A 19,687-nucleotide genomic window follows, 5' to 3' on the forward strand; every position below is an offset into this window, starting at 1 on the left:
AATTCTAACTTTTACTCCAGTTTATTACATATCAGTTTTTATCATCTCATGAATTACAATATCTGGTAAACAATAACATTGTTTTCCTCTAAAAGTGTTCAAATCCTGTCTTTGACCTTAAAAGAGCAGTGTGGTGAAGCAGTGTGGTCCCTTTCATGATGCATGCATGCATTTATTTCTGCATACAGTCTGCAAGTGACATCCTACAGTGAGGCAAAACAGAAGTTTCCATTTAGCAATGTTGAAATGTTTCCCAATCTGCATAGTTTCCTTTGCATGACTTCTAGACATTGTATGGTGTTCATCTTGTCTCTTTTGTTGAGTAAGTGTGATTTTCATTATCTAATGGTACTATGCACAAGGTCTGAATAATTATGAGCAATGCAACTCGGATTTACAGTCCAACATGAATATTTGTATAATAATAGCTTATAAATGTGGATCATAATATATGCTAAATGTAAGAAATGCCTCATTCAGTAAGAGATGCAATGACTACAAATTATTTATACATCCTTTAATGATGGTTCACATGAAAAAGGGAAAATTCTTTCATCATTTACTCCCACTCATGTTGCTCTAAACCTGCATGATTATTGTGAAGAATGTTAATAACCAAACAGTTTTTGTTATATTGTAATAAATATCTTAATATTTTTTTCCACAGAAGACAAACAAACATGTAATGCAGGTTTGAAACAACAAGGCAAAATAAATGATGACAGAATTTTTTATTTTTGTTTATACTTTTTATTTTATCCTAAAGTATCTGTTTAGGAGAAAGGTTCACCCCAGTCTTTTTTTCTTTTTTTTTTTGGTGAAGAATAGCGTGCATAACTTCTTTGTAAATGAGAATGTAAATGGTGTGGTTATTAATCATAGGCCACAGGGTCATATGAGCAATAATAGCAAGGTATGAGATGGTTGCAGTGCATCTATATTTTTCACCCTCTGTCACCTAGACGCCCCTCTGTTTGTGGTTTCCTTGTTTCATGCTCAGGAAGCTCTTTTTCTGCACCCCCATATAATTTTTATATTGTTGTATGCGTTTCTCCGGATATACATAACATACATTATCTGTGTCTATACATATATATGTATATATATATATATATATCTATATAATGTAATTACATTAACTAAGATCCATAAAACACACACCAACTCAAATATAAGTAGTGGAATTAATGCTACAATGAGCATTCTACAATGAAATGTTTCTTTTTATATAAGCATCTTGACTTTCTGTCAGCGGCTTCACACCACCAGCAGTTTGTCATGTGCAATCCTACATCTGGGTGCAAGTTTCATTCACAGGTTGTCTTTTGTGGTGCAAAATGTTTCCAAGTCGAAGTAACAGTTAAAGGTATGGAAAAAATTGTGTTCAGTGCTGATGACATCCTAACTAGACCTTTATGCGTGTACACATACAGGTGCTTCAAGTCTTTGGTACTTGTAATTGCGATGATTTTGGCTCACATTTAAGAAAAACCAGTCTAATCTCAACAAATTAGAATACTTCATAAAACCAATAAATAAAAAATCATCACAATTAAGAGAACTAAAGACTTAGACTACTTCAGTCTGAGTGCATTGAATTTATTTAATACGCAAGTTTCATAAATGAACTTTTCCTCGACATTCTAATTTATTGAGATGCACCTGTGCAGTAGGTTTATCACATTTAAGGGATAATTCATGAAGTAACTTTCTTTCTTTACAGCTAAACTTCAAATGTTCTGAAAGGGAATTTGTAAACAGCAACTCTCTGCCTTGGGGAGCGTTCATAACATCAGCTCAAACAGCAATAATGACTGTCTGTGTGCGTAATGAGTCCCATTACGGACCTCTTGCATAGGCAACGCCAAGACAGGCTCTTTGAATTTGATCATGATGTCTCAAGTGTGACATCTAACTAGTGTATTTTAAACCTCTGAAATGAGAGCCAGAATTGGTATGGGTGAAATACAATAAAAAATGAATTGTTTACTCAATCAAAATCCATTTTAATGATAATTTAGATGTGAGGGAGAATGTGTGTACCCAGGCTCAGGTTGCTCAATTAACAGTAAATCACTTTGCAAAAGCATCTGCTGATTGACAGCTTGCTATCTACTTTCTTACTAAATGTAAATATGTTCATTGATATGATATTGGAGATATAGTTAACAGATGGAAAATGAAAACATATGAGAGCTAGAGGTTTTCTACTATGTGCAAAAATAAAATAATTTTCACTGAGGAATATCAAAAGAAAAGAGCATTTCTTTTGAAATAAATGGGGCGTTGATGTGCATTTCAGGGCTAAACAGAAGCACCAGTAGAGAAACGTTCATTGTGAGGTATTCAGTGAGTCACGCGGGTCTGGGGACGTTTGCTCATTTTGAAACACATGTGTTCTTTGAATCATAAATTCTTTCACATGAACTCCTCAGTGGATTTGATTCAGTTCCAGCTATTTCCAGACAATGATATGCTAGTAACATCTGAGGAAAAGTCTAAACTAACACTTGCTCTGTGACAGATCTGCTCATAAAACAGGAGTCAGGAAAACACATGTGTTGTTCTTTGCAAGTAATACGCAAGAGGTTGTTCTTTTCGTCATCCTCCCATAATTTTTTTCAACTTTCCTGTTACTCACACAGCTGTATTTCCTTCTGTTAGAGCACACTGAGACAGGAACCGCCACCCCTGCCTCCCTCCCACATGCTTCTCTCTCTCTCTGTTATGTTCTCTCTCACGGTTCATTTATCTCGGTGCAGTGTTTGACAGTGAGCTGTTTCAGTGTGGATGCTCTCTGGGCTCACCCTTTCTTCTCTTCTGTGTTCTGTTGCTGTGTTGGGACGTCTACACACATTGATCTTCTGGGATCTGGCTTCACCTCCAGCTCAGGATGGAAGCAGTAGCCCTTTACAACTTTTTTGCCACGGAAAGTGACGAGCTCAGTTTCCAGAAGGGAGATGTACTCAAGGTAAGAGCGGTTTTGTGTTGGTTTATTTGCTTGCTGGATGATATGATTCGCTTATGGTCTTTTCATCTACTAGATCACTAATATGGAAGATGATCCTAACTGGTACACAGCAGAGTTGGTGAACAGGAAGGGCTATGTACCTAAAAACTATATCATCGTAAGGCCGCACACGTAAGTACAATTTTATTATCTGTAAACCTTGTAAAGTATTGATTTCACTTTGGTGAGTCTAGTCTTGATTCACACACACTAGATCAGAATGGTCGCAGGAAAAAGAGCACATGTGAGAATTGTCTCATTGAGATTAAACAGTCTCCTGCTTCTCGGATGGTTCTTCTGAGAAAAAGATTCAAAGCGCTGCTATTATACCAACGTGTTTTATCATATATGTCAGTATAAACTCAAATAATTCTCAAAGAAAAATCTTCCAGGAACAAAATATTTGAGCTGTTATATTTTGTTTGATTTTTTTACATTAATTTATAGCTATGGGGTGTCCGTATATGCAGTATGCAATGTAAACATACACACTCAGTAAAAAAAAAAAAAATTCTTATAATTTTAAAATTGACATTTTTGTGGAAACCAGGATACACAACCATTCAAAACTTTGGAGTAAGACTGATTGACTGATTAAGATATAAATATTTTTATTCAGCAAGGAAACTGGTCTTAAATTGATCAAAAGTGACATTAACTACATTTATAATGTTACAAAAGATATATATTTTAAATGCGTGCTGTTTGAACTTTTTCCAAGAATAACTGAACATCATTTTTTTATATATCCCTTTCTGTCACCGATGGAGTTTTGGTTCCTTGTCACTGTTGCCTTGCTTAGTTGGTGAAGCTTGACTGATTGCACAGACACTATTAGAAGTGATGACATCACTCTTTGTTATTGTCCTCTTGCATTAATGTTTTCCTGTTTGACACTGTTAAAGCTGCTTTGACTAAACCTGTTTTGTATAAAGTGTTAAAAAGAGTGAGAATAAAAAACCCGATCTGCATATCAGAATAATTTCTGGTGGATGTTCAGAATGTGACACTGACGACTGGAGTAATGATGCTGAAAATACAGCTTTGTCATCATCACTGGAATTTTTTTACATTTCAAATACTCAAATAAAATGTTGTTTTAAAATGAATCATATTACACAATATTACTGTTTTTACTTAATTTTGTTACCAATAAATGCAGCCTTGGTGAGGATAAGAGACTTCTTTCAAATCATCATCAACAAAAAAAAGTAATTATTTTACAACTTCTTTGTTTATAAAGATTTTTAGCAGAAACACCACTGAGCAATGAAAGAGAAACCGTTGTTAAACAGAAATTTCCTCTAGTTTGCCAGTAGTTATCCACATAGTATTAACTGTATAAAAACATATATACAATGTCTAAAAGCGCTGCTGTGCCCCTCTATCTCGCCCACAGATGGTTCTCGGGCCGTATCTCCAGACAAATGGCCGAGACTCGTCTGCGCCAGCAGGAGTGTGGAAGCTTCTTAGTAAGAGAGAGTGAGAGTGCACCTGGAGAATTCTCCATGTCGGTGAGGTAAGACACATCCCAGCCTTCCTGACCTACAGTCTGCCGTAAGCCCCCGCCGCTGTTGGGGTCATTGTAATTTGTTGTTTGATGCATGCCTCTTAAAAGCAGAACTAGAAGTTGCATAATGAGGAAAAACTGTAGGGTCCTTCAAAACCCATCTGACCTACTTAGCAAAGGACGCCAATATCCTCTGCTGCTTAAGAAAATGTACCATGAAGTTGTCTGAAAATGAGAGCATCAGAAAGCTATTACGTCGGAGCAGAGATTTCATTTAAAATTCATCAAGTGCGCTGGCGCTGGAATCACATTATTATTCTGACTGGCTCGTTACCATCCACTTCTTGATGGCTGAGCTGGGTTTGGATGGTAGAGCACAAGTCTGTCTGGGATCCCGCTAACGAGCTGGCTGGGATAATCAGCGGTGCTGTCTTGAGTGAGGGCTGGCCTCAGGTGTGGAAGCACCGGCTTGGGTTATTGTGAAATTAAATGACTGCACAGCACACTATGAAGAGCAGAATTGGCAGCTGGTCTGCAGGTCCAGGGCTCATGTGTGACGCAGCTCTGGATGCATTCCTTGAGAGACTGCTGTCTCTGGATACCGACTGACACAGGTGTGATCGATGAAATCTAACTCTGGCATTTGAGTTTGATGAGCATAAAATCTGGAAAATGTCAAATCAAGCTCATAGTGCAAAATAAGCAATGTGAATGCCTCTGATTTAGTGAATATTTGATAACTTTGGCCATTAATATCCAATTGCATCCAGATTTGAACTGGGTAAATGGGAAGAGACCCTAAGAAACCTCAGATGCTCTGATAGTTTTATTTTCCACAGTACTCATGTTCCAGTTTTTCTTTGAGACCGTAAGCCGTAAGAAGATATCCTGGGATTTTCAGATATCTTAAATGTCTGGCCATGACAGCTTCCTCTTTTGCGGTTTCAGCATATTCCTTAACATGCTCTAAATACCCCAAGTGTTTTTTTTTATTTATTTCATTATTATTGTGCAAGGCATGTTTAAAAGACAATTTATGCTGAGTGCTGGTTGGCAACTCAAGCGTGAAGCCTGCATTGATTTCAATATTAATTTAGAAAGCAGTTTTTATATATTTTTTTAATAGTAAATTCTTAAAATCCTGGGAAAATGTACATTGATATATACACAAATCATTTTGTAATATCTTTCATAGAAACTAGCAATTATACACAGTTTGGGTGATTTTTTTTGAGAAATGAATACTTATATTGGGTAAGGATGCATTAAATTGCTCTAATGTGACAGTAAAATATACTTTTAATGCTACAAAATGTATATTCAAATGATTTCTGAATTATCATGCGAGACTGACACCTGGAGTAATAGATGCTAAAAATTTAGTTTTGGCATCACAGAAATAAATCACTGCCTTGGAACTATACATTTTGAAAAAAAAAAAAATATAATTCCAAGGTGGTGAGATTACATTTTAAAATACATTAAAATAGAAACGTTTTGATTTGTAATAATATTTCACAATATTACAGTTTACACCTTATTTTTTACCCTATATAAATGTAGCCTCATAGTGAGCATAAAATAATTTTGGAAACATTAAATGTTACCCACTTCATACTTTTTAATAGTAGTGTATTTTTAGCATAAGTTGTTTGTGCAGGAAACCACTCTTCAAAACAAAAATGCCAACTATTGGGATAAAAGAAATAATACAAAAAATAATTATATAACAGTTGGGTTTGTCTTTATTTGACCTGAATTTGAGTTGAAACAACCCAGGATTCTTTAGTGTACATTAAACACACATTAAATGCATGCAAATGTAACTTAAAAACAAATATTTTATAAACATTGTTTCCGATGTTTGTATGATTTCAGCTTTAAAGTTTGTCACGGGGGTTATACCATTTGAAAATGTACTAAATAATGTGAACTTTAAACTACAAATAATGGGTACCATTTAGGGGTTAATAAAGTACAAAAATGTACCTTGTAGATTTTAGACCTCAGGGTACTACCGCAGTGACAGCTTTGTACCTTTTTTCCGAGAGTACAAAGGAGGTGCAGTCTGTCTCATCTGGCACAGTGCCACAGGTCTGGGCACTCTGCTTGGCTGAATGAAGATCGGTGAAGAAGATAACTCAGCGGTGACATATCATCTGCTCCGTCTTAAAGTGGGACACTGACTGACTTGCCAACAAAACCATGTTTAGCTTGAATGGCATGACCACTGCAATGAAATTCTTCTATGCATATTAAAGTATATACATTAGTTCACAACTGCAAAAGCAAACATTCCTAATCCTGAGTATTAAACGCTTCACTCTTAGTAAAACTTGTCCTTCACTATTTGTAATACATACATGATGCTTTAAAAAAGTGGGTTTTGTTGAAAAGTTTCAAAGTGCTAATTTATTTCTAAGTGATTGGACAGTTTTAACCGGCTAGCAGCCACTTAGCAATACGTTAAAACTACTTTGAACACTTCAGCAGTCACAAGACTTGCTATAGTGTAAGAAACCACCTAGCAACACCCTGGTCACCATCCAGAACAACCTATGTCTTTTTAATTTTTTTTCTCCTCACCGAGTGGTTTCATTATGTTGCTAATGATGACAAAAGATCATTAGCATCAGCCTATCAATCATCTTCAGTGAAAGGCGAGAATGCCAGCAAGCAGGTAATCCTGCATTAGAGAGCAAGAGCTTGTCTGGATCTGTTCACTAGATAAAATGATTAAACTGTCAATCACAGTAATTCAAAAGAAATAGCTTTATAGCAGCAGCAAGCTGTAGACAATGCAACACACCACAGCCATTTGCTGTTACCTCAACACAAGATGCAATATGTACCTGCCTTGCTACAAACCACAACAGCTTTGAAGGTTTAAGCACTTAATGTAGGCCAGCTGTTAATGGCACTGACGGCTATGAGAAATGACAGCTTTTGCTGACGAACCACCAAATCATTCACATCAATATTTAATTACAGCTTCTGTCCTCACCCATGGCCTAAACCTCACCGCATATCATAGACTTTATTTCTGTTCTGGCTGGACTTGTGACTCAACTGTGCTTGTGACTATAATCAGTTCATAAATAGCACTGAAGCAACTACCGACTTTCAGGAAGCTTTGGGGGAAGTACGATATTTCACACTGAGAGTCACAAGCTTCTAGGTTTATTGAAATGCAAGTTCTCAAACATAACGCTTTTTCACTTTCTTAGAATGAGCAAGTCTTGGCACTTGGTTTTCAGGTAAACTGAGTGGCGAATGGATTTTATCATTGCTGCGCTGCAGAAAGCAGAGAGATGGGTATCATTGTGAATGCACAAAAAAATGATGGGATGACTCACGCTCGTACCTTTGATCTACTTTACTCTGGAATATCAAGATCTTATTAATATTCATAAAGCGCAATTCATTTTTAGACATGCCTTCGTCATACTGTTGAAAGAAAGTTTGCTGTTTCAAACACTGAATTATTTAAATGTTATCACGGCTTTGAAGAGAATATTTGCAGGATTTCTTAAAGATGTCTAGGAGCTTTATACGCTAACGCAACCAAAGAAACATCACAACTTTATTTAGAAGACATGCTGACTAAATGTTTGGCCTGCACTGAGTACAGCTGTTTACAGATCCTAAAATGTAAAAATAAGACAGCGCAGAGAGGATGTTTTGAACCTTACTGTTTTAAACCTGTCATGATTATTTAAAAACCAGCAAATTCTTTCTTTGAAGTGTTTTGGTTTAATAGCGTGTGTGTGTAGGTGTGTGTGTGTGCGTGCATGCTTTTTTTTTTCAAGAACTGATTTGTTTGATATTTCCATGCAGGGATATTTATGCATTTTTAAAGTAATTTGGTGTTGTGCCCCAAAACAGAACTGAAATCACTGATCATAGCAGAATCTTTGTTCTGCTGACATACATAGTTGGTATCTACAATCTAGACACAAGCATGGCAGATCGGAAACGATGTTTGGAACAGTGTTTTTGTTATTATTAACTAAAACTGAAATGTTTTCATTAATTAAAATAAGGCTGAAATAAAATAAAACTCTTAAAACTAAATTTAATAAATGTTGCATTTGCAACTAACTACAATAAGTTTAGGTTAAGCACTAAAATTATTTAACGTGAACAAAAATAAAGCTATATATATAAATCCTAAAGGGCTTATTGAGTAAATGCTCTGATATTCTGTACTGTTGTGTCTCCTCTGAACAGCTACGGGGATCATGTACAGCATTTCAAGGTGTTAAAGGACAGAAATGGCTACTACTTCGTTTGGGAGGAGATCTTCCCTTCCTTAAATCAGCTTGTGGACTTCTACAAGACTAACAGCATAGCAAGGGAAAGGACTGTATTTCTGAGGGAGACTCCAAAGGTAATTAACACTTACTTAGCTGTACGTTTTTGACAACAGCAATTTAAATTTCATATTTAAATGCTTTTTAAATGTCTGCTGAATTGTAAATAGCTTCTTTTTTTTTTTTTTTTTTTTTTTTACCAAACATTAAAAGAAAAAAAAAGATTCTTATTAAGATTCTTGTACTCAGGGCTGCTAGAAATGCATACTTTGAGTAGCTACACCATGTTCAGAAACCTTGTCAGGCTTTTCAAGCACACTTTCCATATAAATTACCAGATTGCCAATTTTCCAAATGACATGTCATCCAAGTCAGCAAAAATAAACTTAAACTACAAAAAAAATCTCAGGTGTGATTGTAATGATGAGGCACGTAAAGTACTACGTCAAAATGGACCTAAATGTGGAAAATGTAAAGGCAGGCACAACAATAATGACCTTTGTCTGTTATCGTTTCCCATCAGAGGCCCCATGAAGCACAAGCCCTGTTTGACTTCAACCCGGAGCACAACTCCCAGCTGCACTTCCAGCGGGGTGATGTCATAGACCTGCTGGACTGCTCCGATTCTCAGCGCTGGAAAGGTCGCTGCCGTGGCCGTGTGGGCTTTTTCCCCCCTGAGTACGTCCAGCCCACCTATCGCTCTGAAGGACAATAACAACACTGTGTGTACACACCAGTATACGATTGTTAGCATCTTTTATTGGTTTAATACAACGGGAATGATCAAGCTGAGGAAGTTTGAACATGACTTTGCAAACAGACAGTAATGAACTTACTCTGCCACAGTTACTAAAGCAAAACCATGCTGTTGACACTAAGATCACACCTTTTTTCAGAAAACTATTACGCACCATTAAAAAATTCAAATAAATATATAAATAAAAAGTCTCTGAGCATACTCTGGTGCATTAAAATGCAAAAGGAGATTTTGAATTGTATTAACACAATATCTTCACTGCACTTTGCTTACAAATTTGGATATTAACTAAAAAAAAGTCTTTAATCAATTGCTATATTTATTGCACTTTTTTCTGTGTACTGTATATATTGTTTTATAAGTGTCGATGTCTTATTTTCTTTTGATGATGTAAATGTTACCACCATGATGATTAAAAATATATGAATATTAAAACAATAGTGTGTACATGTCAGTCATGTTCAGTTAGGGTGTAATATGGTTGGGTCAAGCCAGCAAATGACTGAAGTTGATACAAAATGATCAAGCTCATTCCAGATCATTTCATACCTCCCTTATCTGAAATTCTGACGTGTTGCAAAGTAAAATTGATTCCTAAAACTGAAGGGAGATTTTTCATCCATGGGTTTTATCTGGATTTTAGAATATTGCTTATTTATTTATGAGTAAATCCGTGGTTACATGAATATTTGTTTATAGCTTAAATTACATACAAAAATATAAGTTTGTTGCTACATTTGGACTACAATGTTGTCCAGTTGGCCTGTAGCTGTGGGACCCTTTTTTAGAAACTTTTAAGAATTTATTTTTTTTACACATCACAAATAACACATATCAAAAACACTAATCACTTTCTTGATACATATGTTTTAATAGCTGTTACACATCTACTTCGAACTGCAGAACAGTGAAGCTCGGAAAAAAGCTTTGTTTCTGAAACAATAATTCCAGGTCACTTATGGCCAAAAGAAAACAAAATTCGTGCTAACTGGCTAATCTGAGGTCATTTTTAAATATAAATATTATTTTTATGAAACCAACTAGTTAGAAATCATTTGATGGGAAAAGGATTTGCTGATCACAACATAACTACAGAAATTAAGTTATGTCCATTGAGGGCATTTTACCCAACCCATCCCTATTTATAGGCCTACTGTTCTCATATCACATATAACTGTTTTTCTACAGCACAATAAGCTTTAAAACTTTTTTTTCTTTATTCTGAAAATTAGATAATTTACTATGAAATGAGTTTTCTCTCAGTTACATCGTAAGTGTGAGCTTCATAGTGAACACTTCTACATCACTCATGTCAGCCAGTGTTGGGCAAGTTACTTTTAAAAAGTAATTAGTTACAGTTACTAGTTACTTCTTCCAAAAAGTAACTAAATTAGTTACTCAGTTACAAATTTTAAAAGTAACTAGTTACTTAAGAAAGTAACTATTGCGTTACTTTCAAGTAAAATTAAATTTTAAATGCTCAAATGTGACCCCACCTCTACCCCTCTTTAAAGGAACTTAAAATACATGTGCATGTTCAATTATTTATGATAAATCTGAATAGTATAATGAAATGGACACTTAATACAATACATTATTAACAGAAACATGAAACATTGTACACACATCTGAAGTGAGACTAGCCTCCAATCAAATTCCATGTATGTAGATATTATGTTTATATAGTGGATCAATGCAAATAACACGATAGATTTTTGGGAACTTTTGATATTTCCTTTTATTGTTTCTTTAATTTCTTGAAGGAAAAAGTAATGTATACTTCTATTTAGAGAAGGCTACTGTTGGATTATTTGGGCTCGTCGCCATACCTGTCTCTCGTTGACTGACTGGCTTGTGTTGTTCCTTGTGTGTCCTGTCCTGTCCGACTATGCGTTATGATGGGTTGTTCGCAATTCATGAGCGTTAGTGATGATGGGTCGTTCGCGAATGAGCGTTAGTGATGATGGATCGACTCGTTCGCGAATGAGCTTTTGATGAGTCGTTCGCGATTCGCGAATGAGCCGACTCTAAGAGCCGGCTCTTTTAGTTGAACTTCGGGAGCTGGCTCGCATATCTGAAGAGCCGACTCTATTTTTTCAAATTTAGCCTATAGAAATTAAATAATTATGTAATAAAAATTGAAATATTATAGTCAAAGTCATTTAAAGAGCCGTTTGTGAGCCAAAGAGCCGGCTCTTTTCAGTGAGCTGAGTCAAAAGAGCCGAATTCCCATCACTACTATGCGTGCTTTCGAACACCCGCCCAACTCTACCTCTGATTGGCTTACAATGACATTTTACTCTACCTCAGCCAATCGTCAGCATTTATGGGGTTGTCTCGTGCTCTGCCCACTAACCAAGGAAGAACAGTAAAAAAAAAATATTTGCCTATCGCTCAGAGATCTAGTTGGTCTGATGAAAAAAAAGAACAGCTTCATCATCTGTTATAGTAACGCGCCGCATTTTTTGGCAGTAACGGTAACGGCGTTATTAAGATGAGAAGAGTAATCAATTAGATTACTCGTTACTGGAAAAAGTAATGCCGTTAGTAACGCCGTTATTTATAACGCCGTTATTCCCATCACTGATGTCAGCGAAGTCCATAGTTACAACAAAAATGTATCTTTCCTTTTTTATGGGAAAAACAGTGTTGGAGTGGCGGGGTGGTCTACCTATAATACACAAGACATACAAGACATATCCTCTCATTTCGTCCTTCAAACTGGGGAAACGTTCCCAATAGACAACTCAGGTTGAATAACATCATGAAGTGTGAGTTTCTCTTACCATTGGTTGACAGTGAGTCACGTGACTAAGGTGTGCACGTTTACCTGCTCTTTCATCTGTGCGTGAACACACTCCTGACAGGATCAACTGATGAGCAGAGGCGAGTGAACCGGATCTTACACTGTACGCGTGTGCCTTTAAAATAATAATAATAACAATAATAACAATAATAATAATAATAATAATAATAATAAATAGATTAAGTAGCCCAAATGGTCAATTATACGCAAATACATTTTAAATGCTGTTAAAAATAGAGTTCAAGTAATGGCACTGTCACAGGTTCAGTGTCTCGATGACAATCACATCAACTTGCGCACTAACGAGTCCAAACCGGAGTTCTTCTACAGCGAGCAGCAGAGACTCGCGCTGGAGACACTCATACACGAGGGACGGGACGCTTATGAGGACTACATCAAAACACACAACATCCGCTGCTTTCTCTCGGACCTCGAAGTTGAGAGGATCCTCAGCACCGTGGAGGTGTACAGCCCGGGCTCCCCTGATGATAGCGCTGAGCTGCTGCTGGGGGACAGTGATGGGGAGCACATGTCCCTTCAGTACTGGCCTGACCGCTCGGACCGCTCCATCCCGCTGCTGGACATCGGCTGGCCGGACCGAGCGTCCTACCGCGGAGTCACTCGAGCTCAAGTGTACACTCAGCCCCCTCATGAGGGGCAGTCACACATCAAAGAGGTCGTTAGAAAAATGATCTCCCAAGCACAAAAGGTAGGGGATGAATGTGCAGTGTTGGTAAGGTTAATTTAGAAGTGTAGTAGCTTACAGATTACAAGTTTCCCTTTTTAAAAACTAATAAATTGTGTAACTATTTCAATTAGCCTACTTTATTAAACAATGTAACTGATTACATTTTATTACTTTTCTAAAATTCTAAGGAATGTTTTCAACTGTTAATCATTTTCAAATATTTAAAGCAGGCAGGTTTAACACTGAGTACTGACAGACTTTCAGAATCCTTCAACTTGAATTATGATTCATAATTTAATTTCAAAGCACTTTTTACTTTAACTGAGACAGTTCTGAGGTTAAAATCAGAGTTAGAAGCGTAACAAGAAATAGTAAGTATTAATACAATAAACATTTAGATGTAACCTCCTTCGTAATGATTCATTTTTATAAGTGACTAATTTAATGACACATTTTTTTTTCTTAGTTACTGTAACGATTTACAGTTACATATATTTTATAATTAAATAACGTAACCCTGTTACATGTAACTAGTTACTTTCCAACGCTGTCAATGTGATGTATTATTATGATTTATTATTTTTGTTGTGACTCACCTCCAGTGAATAAGACACCGACTGACCAAAGTCCAGTGTCGAGATCTACACGTGTTCTCAAGCTCAAAAAACAGCCAGAGCTCTGAGCTGTTCACTCTCAGAAAATGTGTGGCAGTACCCTTTTAAAAGGTTCATCTTTGTACTTAAAGGACACATATTTATACCTTAAAGGAACATTTTAGTACTTTTTGAAAAGGTACCACCCCAGTGACAGCTTTTGTACTTTTTTTTCTTTCTTTTTCTGAGTGTAGGGCTGGGCACTGCTGGCACTTTGGACTTTTAGAATTAAAATGTAAAATTGTAAAACGTTTAATATAGGCCCTTTATATAATTTTGAGATTATTCATATAATTTAAATCATTAAGACATTTTGATGAAAGTTTTCAGATCTTGAAAAATGTAAATTTAATGTCATGGGAAATTACCATGTGGACTTGACAAAAGATCAGATCTTCCTTCCACTGAGGCTCAAAATCTAAAAAAAACTAATATATATATATATATCTTTTAAATCATGCTGGAGAACATGATCATCAGGTTTGCACAAACTTCATACAGCTTGAATACTGGTGCATTAAAGCAAAATACACTTTCAAATTCCATGAATTGTTTGATTCATTCAAATTATTATGATGATCATATAATTTATAAATGAAGATATTTTCTTTATTGAATAGTCCCAGAGTGTTTTTTTGAATAGCCCTCAGTTTCCCATGCACTTTTCCAGATCTGTTGGCTCTAGTTACTTGGAATTGTTTTATTTATTTATTTTTTATCTGTGCACATGCATTATCATTAAACAGTGTTGTTTGTACCAAGTTTTCATTAATACCTGTCCCTTTGCAGGTTATTGCAATTGCCATGGACTTGTTCACAGACATTGACATCTTCAAAGATCTCCTGGATGCAAGCTACAAACGGAAAGTTTCTGTTTACATTGTGTTGGAGACCACCGGAGTGAAGCACTTCCTGAGAATGTGTGAGAAAGCAGGCATGCACACAGGACACCTCAAGGCATGTCACAAATACTTTAAACACATTAATACTTTAAACAGTTGCAATTTAAGATTATTTATTAACGAGTTATTAGCAGAAAAGACACATCAGATTTATTAAAAGCCTGCAGTTTAATGAGCAGGAGCAACTTACTGAGAGATAGCGTTTGGGACGTTCAGTACTCAGAATCAGAAAGTCTAATTTTCCAGAAAGCCTGAGGCAACTGTGAGCACTTGTGTTTAGAGACAGAAACAGATTTCTGCTGATGATAGGTAGTTTTGCAACACATTTTTTTAAATAGAGAATCTTTCACTTTATCCGTGATAGTGAGAGAATTGTTAGAAAGAAATTAAATGTATTTAGTGTTTATATACAACAGAAGACCTTTTTTTCACAAAATGTACATTTACTATAATCTATTTAGATGTTCTTCATGTACATCACTTGACCTGAATAGAGATAATAATGTCTTTCTATGACCTAAAGGCACTAGAAATACTTGGTGGATAGTTAAAAGTTCTGTTCACTCACAGAATGAAAATACAGTACTGATGTGTGAAAAGTGATGAAAACCGATGACCACAACAGGCTCAGTGTAATTTCAGATAACCATCAATGTGTTAAGACATTACATATGTGACATATGATCTGTCTGTTATTTGTTTTTACGTTGTCATATACTACTAGACATTTTAATGTAATCAAGTCACTCGCTTTTGGTCAGGCTCACTGGCATAAACAGAGTGTGTCAGAATCTATGTCTTAAAAATAAAAAGCATTTGCAGACTCTAATAGGTCATCTGGGTCAGTAAACCCTTTTGGTACACATAAAACCCTCTTAATAAATTGACAAATTTCATTGGTCTCTCATTCCTTCAGGTAGTAAAGATATATATATATTAAATATATATATATTTTTTATTTTTTTCATCCACACAACCAAACATGCTGAACTTTTTTCCATTAGAACTTGAGAGTGCGCAGCATTAGAGGGGCAGACTTTTTCAGTCGATTCTCAAAGAGAGTGTGTGGAAGCCAAAGCCAGAAGTTCATGTTTATTGACGGAGACAAAGCAGTCTCAGGGTCATATAGGTAAGTCTGGGCAACCCAGTTTATCATGATTAGATCCAGCCTTATTTATGGTTCTATTACATACATCAATAAATACATCAGTTAAAGTAGTAATTCCAAATAAAAATGTTTTCTTTACTTTTAGTTTCACATGGTCTGCCTCTAGACTGGACAGAAACCTCATCACAGTTCTCACTGGCCAAGCAGTCGACACATTTGACTTATTGTTTCAGGATATGTACATGATGTCTAATGGAGTGTGTCTGAGCAAGATTAATCTGAGCAGTGAGCCTGAACCTGAGTTCCTCCCTAAAGTGGTACCCATTCTACTCCCCTCAGCCACCACAGCACTCAAGCTCATTAATCCAAAATACACTCTTGTCTCCAACTGTGCATTCACTACCAACGGACCTACATCTAACCAGACAAGTGCCAAGAACAGCACTTCCAAGAATCAGACGGAAGTCATCAAACAAATGAAAGAGACACCAGTGGTGCCACCGGTTCACCCGGGACTGCTCAACCTGGAAAAGGCAAACATGATAAATTATGTGCCGACCTGGCCGGATCCTGACCCACCGAGTGATGTCATTGGTTTCATTAACATAAGAGACTCCAGCAAGCCATTGCAAGCTCACCTAATGCGTTCAGAACTGTTTGAAGTGTCTCAAGCCATCCGATTCAAGGATCCTTTTCTTGAGGCAAAGGAGTCTTTATATCTGAGGGCTTGTCCTGGACCCATATCCCAAACTCCCTCTTTTCCTGAAGCTCCAGCTCAGAAACAAACATCAGGTGAAGCGCAGAAGAGTTTTGATCCAAATCAACATCAAAGAAGCAGCCGGAATGAGACAGTTATCTCGCCTTCTGAGAAGCTGGAAAGAGTGCATGTGCTTGCCTGTAAGAAAGTAAATAAAGAGGAACTATGTGTGATGGAAAAAGAGGTGTACTCTATATCTTTGCAGAGCAAAAGCACTATTAAAGAGAAAGACATTCCCAGGACAATTTCATCTTTGGCTCAAGACGATACAGATACAAAGCAAGCTCTGGACAATCTACAACCTCCAAAATGTCCTGCCCAAACCTCAGAGGATCTTGACATGAAATCATCATCATCAGCGATGCCCAACAAAAGTCATCATGACTCATTTGCCCTCATAGACACTCCTTCTGTTAAGCAAAGCCTAGATGACCAAGTCATAAATGATGTTGCCACTCGAGACCACAGCGATGCTAATCCAGACACAAACCAAAATGGCTGGAAAGGTACACAGACGTCTAACTTTGGCTCCAGCATCTCTTCATTGTCTGATGAATACTATGAGTGTTTTAGCCCTGGTGCTGACTTTAGGTCTGTAGGAGATGTCTTTTTGCCTGAAATTAAAAAAGAATATTTGCACAATTCGATCCAAAACAGTGACAGAGAGCAGGAAGTTCCTTGTTCAAATTCACCCCCAGCTCAAGACGCTACAGACTTGGCTAATAAACAGAACTTGTTTATTCCCAAACTTTTAAAAAGATCTTGCAGTATTGTTTTCAGTTACTTATCTGCAGGCATCAAAACAACAGCTGCAACTTCCAAAACCTGTAAAATAGCTGAGAAAACTGCAAAACCACCACTGCAGGGCTTTCAACCTGAGGTAAGTCTAGGTTTGATATGTAAGGCACAGTGTTTCCAGTTATCTGAGACTACCACTAAACCACCACTGCATGACTCTCAGTCTGGGGAAAGTCCAGATTTAATGCTCAAACCTTCAAAGGTGAATGCTAACGCACAGTTGTTAACAGACAATGCATTTAGGAGCTCAACACTGCAAGATAAAGCAGATGTAACTCCTGTAATTCCAGAGAAGACCAAGGCAACAAAGTCCATCGAGTTCCCTAAGAGTGAAGAACTGCAAAACCCATCGACTGATTTAGATTCTGGATCAAATCATCCACTCAACCTTAAATCCGAAGAGCATGTGAATGAGCATTTAAAACTGCAGAGTGATGAAGTCAGTCCGGCTGTGTTAAAGAGGAAATCCGAGGACCACAATCTTCAAGAGAAAGTACCAGAACAGTTTGAAATCATTGAGCTGCTGATATTAGAGGATTCAGACTCTCAGGAGACAGAGCTGAACTATTCTGAACCCATAGGACCTGCACTGAGAAATCAAACAAAAATGAGCAAAACTGAGCCTATAGAACCAAAGACTATAAATTGTAGAAAATCTAAAGAGAATAAGCTTGTTCATGATGTTTACAGTAGGCATAGAAAGAAAATGTGTCACCCGACAGCGCTGATTGATGAGAAACAAGAAGGGGAACATATTTGTTCAAATCAGATGAACAAGAACCTGCCAGAGGCCAAACCCAAGCTGGAGTGTCTGGTTAGGAAGGTAAGAGTTTCTTACTGTACTACCATGAACAAAAAACTAGTTTCGAAAATTGGATTAAGAAAAATATCATTAACTAATGATCTGTCCTTCATCCTAGCAACCACATCAACCAACATCAAGAATTCCAATTCAAGCAAGAGGAGGGTTAACTAAGTTACCCATCAGCAAAGCTGACACTAGCAATCGTTCATTTGGGCTTCAAGCTCCTAAAGCTGGCATGCATATACACCCATTAGGAAAACCATTGGGGCAGAATAAGCCCAGCATTACATCATCTCCTTCTCCTGAAAAATTGTCCCCAGGAGGAGTTGCTCCAGTTAGGTCAACACAAAGACCCCCTCGCACAGTCCCTGCACCAAATGGTTCCACTTCTCCCTCAAAACTGCCACAGGTCCAGCTGATTGCACCTAAGATTGGGCAGTCAGACCAGCCAAATGTTTCCAGGAAACGCTCTGCATCCTTAACAAAGTATAGTTGCTCTTCTCCTGGAATTTCCTGTCCAGCACAAGTAAGGAAGCAGGTGACTAAAGGGTCTGCACCAAACAAGTAGAATAAGGCACCAAATCGTTGCATACTAGTTTCATGAATGTAATAATGTGCAATAAATAAATAAAAATGCTTAAAGGCCACTGGGTTATTTTAGTATTTTTATTGAACTTTTATTGAACCATGTGAGTTGAACTTACATAAAACTGCTTTATTAATGCTATTTAGTCAGCAGAAAGTTAATACAGGATTAACATAGGATTTTCCCAATACAAATAAGTTTTTCTAACTGATGAATGTGTTATGTAAATTTCAGGCACAGACTTTTAGATACAGCTTTATGATTGTCCTTAAAGCTATTAATATGTAAATCGTTTATTTATTTCTATTCAGCTCGATGTAAATGATCAAATACTGGTCTTATTAAATCTTCACAGTTAACTTAATTTTCCCTTTTTTTATTATATAAAGATGTTTTACCATTGTTGCTACTAGTTGGAGCAGTTTCAAACAGAATTTAACTTTATCACATACCATAACTTCTTTTAAAGTTATTTTTAAAGGGATCATATGATGTTGCAAAAAAGAACATTATTTTGTGTATTTGGTGTAATGCATTGTGTTTATGCGGTTTAAGGTTAAAAAAACAAACAAATGATTTTCACATACTGTACATTATTGTTTCTCCTTTACCCCCCCCCCCAACCTTTGTAAAACACATTGTTTTTTACAAAGCTCATCGGTCTGAAAAGCGAGGTGTGCTCTGATTGGCCAGCTATCCAGTGTGTTGTGATTGTCCCAATGCCTCAAGCCTCTGACGGAAATGTTACGCCCCTCATCATACTGTAATGCATGTCCCGGTTAGAACAAGGGCAAGACAAGACAAAAACAATAAAACCCATTACAAACGAGCCATTTTCTTTGCGTGCAAATCTTCTGATACAGTGACGTACACATACTGTATGGAGGCATGTTAGGGGGTTGTGAATGACTCTTAACTTTTTATAAAGAATATTTTTTTGGGTTTGAGACTTTAGTCTTTTGCAACTTAACAGACCTTCTTCATGCACCAAGAG

The 19,687-nt window shown here is 36.8% G+C and overlaps 2 protein-coding genes across 2 annotated transcripts; both read left to right on the forward strand.

Annotated features, from left to right (window-relative positions):
• Positions 1-2,655: 2,655 nt before the first annotated feature.
• grapa (GRB2 related adaptor protein a) lies at positions 2,656-10,044 on the forward strand. The gene is made up of 5 exons (XM_026250391.1): positions 2,656-2,971; positions 3,045-3,142; positions 4,410-4,529; positions 8,751-8,910; positions 9,357-10,044. The coding sequence occupies exons 1-5, from the start codon at positions 2,894-2,896 to the stop codon at positions 9,546-9,548; spliced, it is 648 nt and encodes a 215-aa protein (XP_026106176.1). The 5' UTR covers positions 2,656-2,893; the 3' UTR covers positions 9,549-10,044.
• Positions 10,045-12,605: 2,561 nt separating this feature from the next.
• On the forward strand, positions 12,606-18,754 carry fam83ga (family with sequence similarity 83 member Ga). Its single transcript, XM_026250415.1, has 5 exons — positions 12,606-13,105; positions 14,527-14,694; positions 15,644-15,768; positions 15,893-18,125; positions 18,223-18,754. Exons 1-5 carry the CDS (start codon positions 12,644-12,646, stop codon positions 18,673-18,675), a joined length of 3,441 nt encoding a protein of 1,146 aa, XP_026106200.1. The 5' UTR covers positions 12,606-12,643; the 3' UTR covers positions 18,676-18,754.
• The last annotated feature ends 933 nt before the right edge of the window (positions 18,755-19,687 follow it).

This window comes from Carassius auratus, unplaced genomic scaffold, assembly GCF_003368295.1.
Source record: "Carassius auratus strain Wakin unplaced genomic scaffold, ASM336829v1 scaf_tig00024173, whole genome shotgun sequence".
Classification (NCBI taxonomy): domain Eukaryota; kingdom Metazoa; phylum Chordata; class Actinopteri; order Cypriniformes; family Cyprinidae; genus Carassius; species Carassius auratus.